The sequence below is a fragment of the Planococcus citri genome, chromosome 2 (assembly GCF_950023065.1).
Source record: "Planococcus citri chromosome 2, ihPlaCitr1.1, whole genome shotgun sequence".
Taxonomy (NCBI): Eukaryota; Metazoa; Arthropoda; class Insecta; order Hemiptera; family Pseudococcidae; genus Planococcus; species Planococcus citri.
This window is the reverse complement of record NC_088678.1, coordinates 58,979,772-58,987,529: the sequence shown is the minus strand read 5'-3', so window position 1 is coordinate 58,987,529 and position 7,758 is coordinate 58,979,772. Positions and strand designations below refer to the sequence as shown.

The 7,758-nt window shown below is 33.5% G+C and overlaps 2 protein-coding genes across 2 annotated transcripts; one reads left to right on the top strand and one right to left on the bottom strand.

The window, feature by feature from the left end:
- Positions 1-538: 538 nt before the first annotated feature.
- LOC135836778 (ATP-dependent RNA helicase DDX55) lies at positions 539-3,318 on the bottom strand. The gene is made up of 10 exons (XM_065351809.1): positions 3,082-3,318; positions 2,884-2,991; positions 2,538-2,816; positions 2,264-2,472; positions 1,913-2,184; positions 1,640-1,845; positions 1,399-1,573; positions 1,184-1,310; positions 809-1,103; positions 539-722 (listed from the first exon to the last, which is right to left on the bottom strand). The coding sequence occupies exons 1-10, from the start codon at positions 3,181-3,183 to the stop codon at positions 675-677; spliced, it is 1,821 nt and encodes a 606-aa protein (XP_065207881.1). The 5' UTR covers positions 3,184-3,318; the 3' UTR covers positions 539-674.
- A 172-nt stretch (positions 3,319-3,490) lies between these two features.
- LOC135836794 (serine/threonine-protein phosphatase alpha-2 isoform) lies at positions 3,491-7,223 on the top strand. The gene is made up of 7 exons (XM_065351837.1): positions 3,491-3,688; positions 4,132-4,263; positions 4,334-4,564; positions 4,637-4,851; positions 4,925-5,038; positions 5,113-5,256; positions 5,634-7,223. Exons 1-7 carry the CDS (start codon positions 3,634-3,636, stop codon positions 5,730-5,732), a joined length of 990 nt encoding a protein of 329 aa, XP_065207909.1. The 5' UTR covers positions 3,491-3,633; the 3' UTR covers positions 5,733-7,223.
- Positions 7,224-7,758: the final 535 nt, after the last annotated feature.

Below are 7,758 nucleotides of genomic sequence, written 5' to 3'. Positions count from 1 at the left end.
TCGGTTACCTATACAAAGAAATTTTATAGGACTCAATTTCAATTTATTAATATATGTAGGTAATTTATCATCAATTTACCACATTTTTTTACCTCGATGAATTGAAGTTATTATATTCACATTGATGCACTTTTCTAAAAAAAAAAATGACTTACATTTTCAAAAATTAACCTAAAATGAACTTCAGATTCAGAACCTGAAATTTTGGTTTCCGAGAAGAGGGGGCTTAGGACATGCTCTTTTCATCTAGGTAGCTTGGTTTCGTTCAAAATTCAAATCGTAGAATGCGAGTTCAAAAGATTCCCTCGTTGAGCAGAATGACTAAAAATAATCCTGATTGATTTAATATATTGAATCACTTAAAAACGACTTCCTCTATCGAATAAGATTTCAAATTTGTATCCAAAATAGAAATTCCAATATTAAATATTGATCCAGCCCTTCATAATATCATCATTGAAGTATTCGCATCAAAAATTCTCCATTTATGTGCTGTGCATCATAGCGATAGATTTCTCAACTTCATCCGAACAAGCAATAAAAGTAAAAAAAAAGACGTATTTATTTCAAGTTATCACAATTTCGTTTGTTAAGAAACATTTCACACAAGTTATAACTTATCAGAGAGGAGCCAGTTTGCTTAAATTCTGATATTAAAGTCTTGCCTCAAGTCTTCATTCACTATCAACTCCAAACGCTGAATTGAATTCATCATCGTCTATCTGCAATAAGAATAAAACATCAATAATAATTTTAAATAAAATTAAAAATATTCAGACAAAAATGAAAGCAAAACCACTTGACGTACTTTTCTTTTTTTGTGTTTCTTGAGCAAAGCAACATCCTTCATTAATTCTTCCATTTCAGTTTCAGTTAATTCGTTTTTACGTTTCTTCTTTTTGACTTTACCCTGAGCTATTTTTTCATTTTTAATTTCTTTTCTTCGACGCCTTCTTTCTTTGCGATCTAATTTTTTCTGTTTTGCCTCAGCCCATGCGACGGTTTGTTTTTGGCGTTTCGGTTTCGATTTTGCCCCTGGCCAGATTCCGGTTTCTTGGTATTGTTTTAGGTTTTCTTCGCGTTTCTTTTCTCTTTCCTTGTTTCTAGATCAAAAATAAAGGTAAGTTTAATACGGAAGATTATAAAGAAGGCAGTATGTAGGGTGAATTACAAGAGTACTTACTGATATTTAATGGTATTGAAATCCACATCAACGGGAATAAACTCGGAGGTATTTTTATTTTTGAGTTCGGGCATTCTTGGTAACTTGAGCAAAGCAAATCCAAGCGCTAATTTGCAAATATCCAAATCTGAATTCATAATTCAATAAATATAAATGCATAATGGTGATGATGATGAAAATACCAAGTATATTCCAAGAAAAATAACGATACGTACCTTTAACTCTTAGTATGAGATTACATTCGTGCTTAGAATATGACTGAATATATGATACAAAAGCTCGATTCGCTTTATCGAAGATTTGCCTATCGTTAAGCTGTAATTGACGAACACGGTCAACGGTATTTTGAAAATTACTTGATTTTATAGCCGGTAATTCCTTTAATAAAACCTGGAGAATACACGTTTATAAAAAATCAAGTTATGTAGAATTTAGGAGTGGATCTGATGCGAGTACCTTTTGATTACGTAGGATGAAGTTCACATAAGCGTCTTCATTCGGCATCAACATCACTAGCGCATTTCCAGTCTTACCAATTCGAGCAGTACGTCCACATCTGTGTACAAAAGATGTAGCGGAACTAGGAGGATCGTATTGGATAACCCAATGAACCTCCGGGATATCTACACCTCGAGCCATGACATCAGTACATAATAAAACACCTGTAAAATTGTGTCTCGTTAAATGACTGATGTTTCTAAAATCTGGTTCGCGAATTGAGTTATTTACCTGAATCAGCGTTTTTGAACTTCTCAAATATTTTATACCTTCGGTCTTTCATTTTACCATGTAATGCAAATAACTCTACATCGGGTAGTAATGTTCGAAGAATGGTTAGAAAATAATCAACGCAGGCGCAAGATGACAAGAACAACATGTACTTCAAATTACTGCCCTTTTTCGTGATGAAATTCACTAGCATTGTGAGCTTTCGATCCGGCTCGCACATCATGTAATAATTCTGTAAGGAGCTGGGTGTAGAGGCGTCTTCCATTTTAGAACTGTAATAAAAATTCGCAGTTTTCAAAAATGAATGATTTATACTAAAATTTACATTTTATTTAAATTACGATGTTTTACCTATCAGGCATTTTCATTTTTTTCTCTTTAACTTCGATCAGTACAGGATTCCGAAGACCTGCCTTTACAAGAGAAACTAACTGTTTGGTTTGTGTGGCTGAAAATAATCCGGTTCTCCTCTGAGATGGTAAATACTGCAGAATTGTATTAAGAGATTTCTCAAATCCCAAATCGAGCAATTTATCAGCTTCATCGAGGACTAAAAGTTCCTAAAAGTAATTCAACTCATGTAAACTCAATCCTCAACTCAAAGAAGTACAAACACTAAACTTACTATTTCTTTTAAAGATTTATGCAAATTTATTTCGGGGAAATTTTTGGTAAGCAGTTCTTCCAGCCTACCAGGAGTAGCTGTTATTATATGCGCTCCTTGATTGCGTAATTTTTCCACATCATCAGTGATAGGATTTCCACCAACGATTAATATAGAAGTGATTTTTTTAGTATTGGCTAAAAAATGAGATAATACTTCGTGCGTTTGAGTAGCTAATTCTCGAGTAGGAGAGATGATTAGACCTGCGACATCTCGTTTCTTCAAAGATTCGCTTCGTTTCTGCAAAAATATCGAAAGAAATCAAAAATCGAGACATTAAAGACGTAATTCTGCTATTAGAACTTACCAAAATAAGTTCAAGTAAAGGTATCACGAAGGCTAAAGTTTTTCCACTGCCTGTCACAGCTTCGGCAGCAACGTCTTTGTTTTTCAGTAGATAAGGAATACATTCCGCCTGTTAGATAGAAATTTGGTTTATAGTACAACGTTTTTATGACACAAATCTTATTATTAACGTAAAAAGGAATGGAGAAAGCCGAATTACTTGAATAGGAGTAGCGTGTTGAAAATTCAACTCTTTCAACGTTTGAAGAATTGGTTCGGATAGTTTTACCCCTAATTGGTCAAACGCTTTATATACCATCATACAATTAATTTAAAAAAGCGACAAGAACTTGAGAACACCGAGGAAATGGAAAAGGAAAATTGGAAAATTCCATTTCACATTCACATTTTTTATCAATTTTGAATTTTTCGCTGATAAAAAATGAAAACAATCAGCACGTGTTTTCAAAATGAAACATTGCTAATTACCGTAATTACGCCGTAATTCCCACCGGAATTGAGAGCATGAACTATGAAGTGTAGGTAGGTTGTTTTTAGATAGGTTTTCGTGACATTTTCACATGACGAGGCATTTTGATTACGGCGGCGCGGACACGGACACGCTTTGACGTATTTGCCGCCGCCATTGAAAAATATTACAGCCTCATAACAACGTTTGTTATTAGATTTATTGATTTTAATTACTGAATTTGTGTGTTGTATTAAATTAACTCAAATTCGGTAGATTTTATATAATCCGACGCTTTTCATAATGGGTGAAGCAGATTCGTTGAATATAGATAAAATTATCAGCGTGTTATTAGAAGGTAAATTATACGTTGTATTATCTTATGTGGAGAAAATTTCTCCGTATGTACTAAGATCGCGGCTAAATCAGCTCGATGTGTGTATTTCCTTCCTGTCAATTACCCTGATCCTTGAAAATGCAATTGAAAATCATATTACTCGACCTTTTTGTCGTATTATCGGTGAAAAAATTTCTCATTACCGTCATGGTGAAATCCTGATGAAAGAAAGTGTTTCTATTACGTTACGTATTTCGCTTTCATTTCGTATGATGATGATTTATAGTCGTTTTCCAAGTATTGCAAATTGAATGAAGGCGTTGTTCTGCCCTTATTGTATTCAATTTTCAATCCAGATTTTTATTTTCCTGTAGTCCGTCTTGCGGCTAATGATATACGGATTAACGTATATCAGGCTGCGTTACGTATTCATGTAATTTCTAAACGACTATTGTTGATTTCAGTTCGTGGAGCGAGACCTGGAAAAAATGTACAGCTGTCGGAAAATGAAATCAGAGGTCTATGTATAAAATCGAGAGAAATATTCTTATCACAACCCATTCTACTAGAATTGGAAGCCCCTTTGAAAATCTGTGGTGCGTTTTAGAATCTAATCGAATTAATCACACGTTCTAGCTTTTTTCACATCACGTTTCGAATTTTCAGGTGATATCCACGGACAGTATTACGATCTTCTACGTTTATTCGAGTATGGTGCTTTCCCTCCGGAATCGAATTATCTATTTTTAGGCGATTACGTCGACCGAGGAAAGCAATCGTTGGAAACGATATGTTTATTACTCGCGTATAAGATAAAGTATCCGGAGAATTTCTTCTTACTCCGTGGCAATCACGAATGTGCGAGTATCAATCGTATTTACGGATTTTATGATGAATGTAAGTGGTGATTTCTTCGCGATGGTATTTTACTTGACATTTTGGTTCTAATATTTGAATTTCGGTTTATAGGTAAACGAAGATACAGTATCAAATTGTGGAAGACGTTTACCGATTGTTTCAATTGTTTGCCTGTTGCCGCCATAATTGACGAGAAAATTTTCTGCTGTCATGGAGGTTTAGGTCCGGATCTACAAAGCATGGAACAAATCAGACGTATTATGCGACCAACAGATGTGCCAGATCAAGGATTACTTTGCGATTTACTGTGGTCCGATCCAGATAAAGTAATTGCATCAGTTCATCAATTCTCTTCCCTCGAATTTCTTACGAAATTTTAATTCAATTTTTCGCTTTTAGGATACAACCGGTTGGGGTGAGAACGATCGTGGTGTTTCGTATACCTTTGGACAAGAAGTAGTTGCAAAATTTTTACAAAAACACGATTTCGATCTAATATGTCGAGCCCATCAAGTAATTATTCGCCATTTTTTCTGGAGACGACGCTTAGCCGCAACTTGAACTTATTGTTGAACGCTAATTTCCAGGTTGTGGAAGACGGATACGAATTTTTCTCCAAACGACAATTAGTGACGTTATTTTCTGCGCCTAATTATTGCGGAGAGTTTGACAACGCCGGAGCGATGATGTCAGTTGACGACAGTTTGATGTGTTCCTTCCAGATTTTGAAAGTAAGTTGTTCATTTTTGGTGGTTCTTCTGCAGCCGGTAGAAAGTTTCAGTATTGGAGATGGTTGATTGTTTTTCTGTCTCTTAGTCTATTCCTCTCTACTAACGATGTGTGTTCTGGAATTGGCTTCCTAAACGAGTTAGTTCAGACTCGACTTGTCATTAATGTGTTTATTAGCGAACTCTGAATAAATTACGTCTCAGTGACTTGGCCAAATTCGTCAGCTTCGTCGTTTTCTCTTCGTTAACGACTTATTCCGTAATAATCATTCAGAAGTGATTTCATTCGCTTACAAATAATCAGAAACAACCAATTACCCGTTAAAACGGATTTCATTTTTTTTTTCATCATTTTTAATTATTTTTTACTCTATTTACAGCCCGCAGATAAGAAGAAAATCGGTGGTTATCTCAGTACGAACGCGAATAGACCTCAGACGCCGCCCAGAGGAGCGAATAATAAAAATAAGAAAAAATAATAGCAATCGTAATTATTATCGATGCAAATGTAATATTCTCGTATAATCGGCCAATCGACAAAGCGAATTTTGAATTATTATATTATAACGATATTATTTACGTGTTCATTTCCAAAAAAAAAAAGATGAATTCGTATAAATTATTTAAAAGAAATATAAACGTCTGTAAAAAAAATATTTCTATGTAATGCGGTAACGTATAATGTATACATACTTGGTAGTTTAAATGTATTTTTTATTTTGTACTATTTTTCCCTCCCTCCCTTCTTTTTTTTCAATTCATACGCATATACATTATGCGTCGTGCGCACTTTATAAGAGAAACGAAAACTTTAATAAATTAAGGCACTCTTCATTATAGCAGCCCCCATTTTTTTAATTTATTTATTTACTTTTTTTTTCGTTTGTTTTTAATTTGTATTATAATTCATTTATTGGAATATATACGTTTACAAATAACAGTACTTTACACTATACGTGATTATAAATTAAGATGTTATCATTTTGCCGGAATTTCGAGAGATCTGTTTTTCATTGGTTAAAAATTTACTATAATTCGTAGGGATTTAGTATGTTAAAATTTACTCTTAATTTTTACGCAAGAGCTTGTTTAGAAGCATTTAATTTATTTTTTATTGTTTCTTTTTTCGTTTTGGTTTTTGGAAAACTGATTTTTAAAATCGAAGACCCATCCGAAATTCTCGAATTTCATCGCATTTTATCTACATATACGAAACAGAAAATTGATTTATGTATTATCGACTCCATACTCCTTTTCTTTACACTACTGTTCCCTGGAGTGCTGTTTCATTTATTTATTGTTAAAATGTGATAACGAAAGTTATGTAATTTTTTTCATTTTGTATCGATTATTCTTTTTTTTTGTATATGAATTTTGAAATTACGAATGTCGCGTCGGCAAAGAGAAATGATACGATAAGTGACGTTTAAATTGGTTTTTTTTTCTACCTTTATTTAATCGATTCGAAACGCTTGTTACAATGTATTTTTTTGTAGATCGATTATTACGCGTGTTACTTTTTACATAGAATCGCGTTGGTTATCAATACGCCTGTATTACAATTTTGATGAACGTAGATTGAAAATTACGATTTTTTTATTGTTGATTTTTTTTGTTTTGGGGGAAATTTACTCTTTTTTTTCTTTGTTGTTTAATCGTTGAAAGCGAGAATTATACATTTTTATATTGTCTTACGATTGTGAAATTAATCGTTATATTCGATGTACGATACTATATTAATATAGGGATCAATGCTATATTTGTACGAGTATTTTTGCGGATAATCTGATAGACATCGAGTTACGTAACATATACGACAGAAAAGCCAAAGTTATACGATGTAACATATTGTAATACGTGTGTAACTGAGTGTGTGTGTGTGTGTAAAAAGAACAATTATTATATTTAAACTAAAGGATATTGTAATTGTAAACGTACAAAATAAAGAACTTACACCTTTTAAGAGAAAATTTTCGTTTTTTTTACGTTTGAAGTGAGAATATATTTTGTTTTTTTTTTTCTTTTTTCCTACTTTGATAAAGAGTATATCATATCTTAGTTTTTTCACATTTCCAGTGTTTTTCCTTCATCATTCCTGTTCATTTTTCAACTCAAAAATATGTCGAGTTTCAAGATAAACTTTTTTACGACATGTCGCACTTCGGTACTTCGTGTTCTTTTGATAAGGCCCTGGTCTGATTTGTGATTGTCACATTGTAAGTGTACATATGTATTTTCTGTTGCACAGTGTGCTGTCAAACACATGTCAAAACCTAATTTGTGCGCACCATGATTGTTGAAAGAATTATTTTTGTATTAATTTGTTCATCCCTGATCGTTAAATCAGCCCATGGGATCGTTTGTTTACCTGCTCCTGTGGCTTATGCAACAGTGGGATTTGAAACAGGCTGCCAGGTCGGTTTCGAACTTGCAGGTATTTTGGGCCTGAAAGACCTTTTAGGGCCCTTATTATGTAGTTTACTTGGAAGCATCAAAGCGCCCATA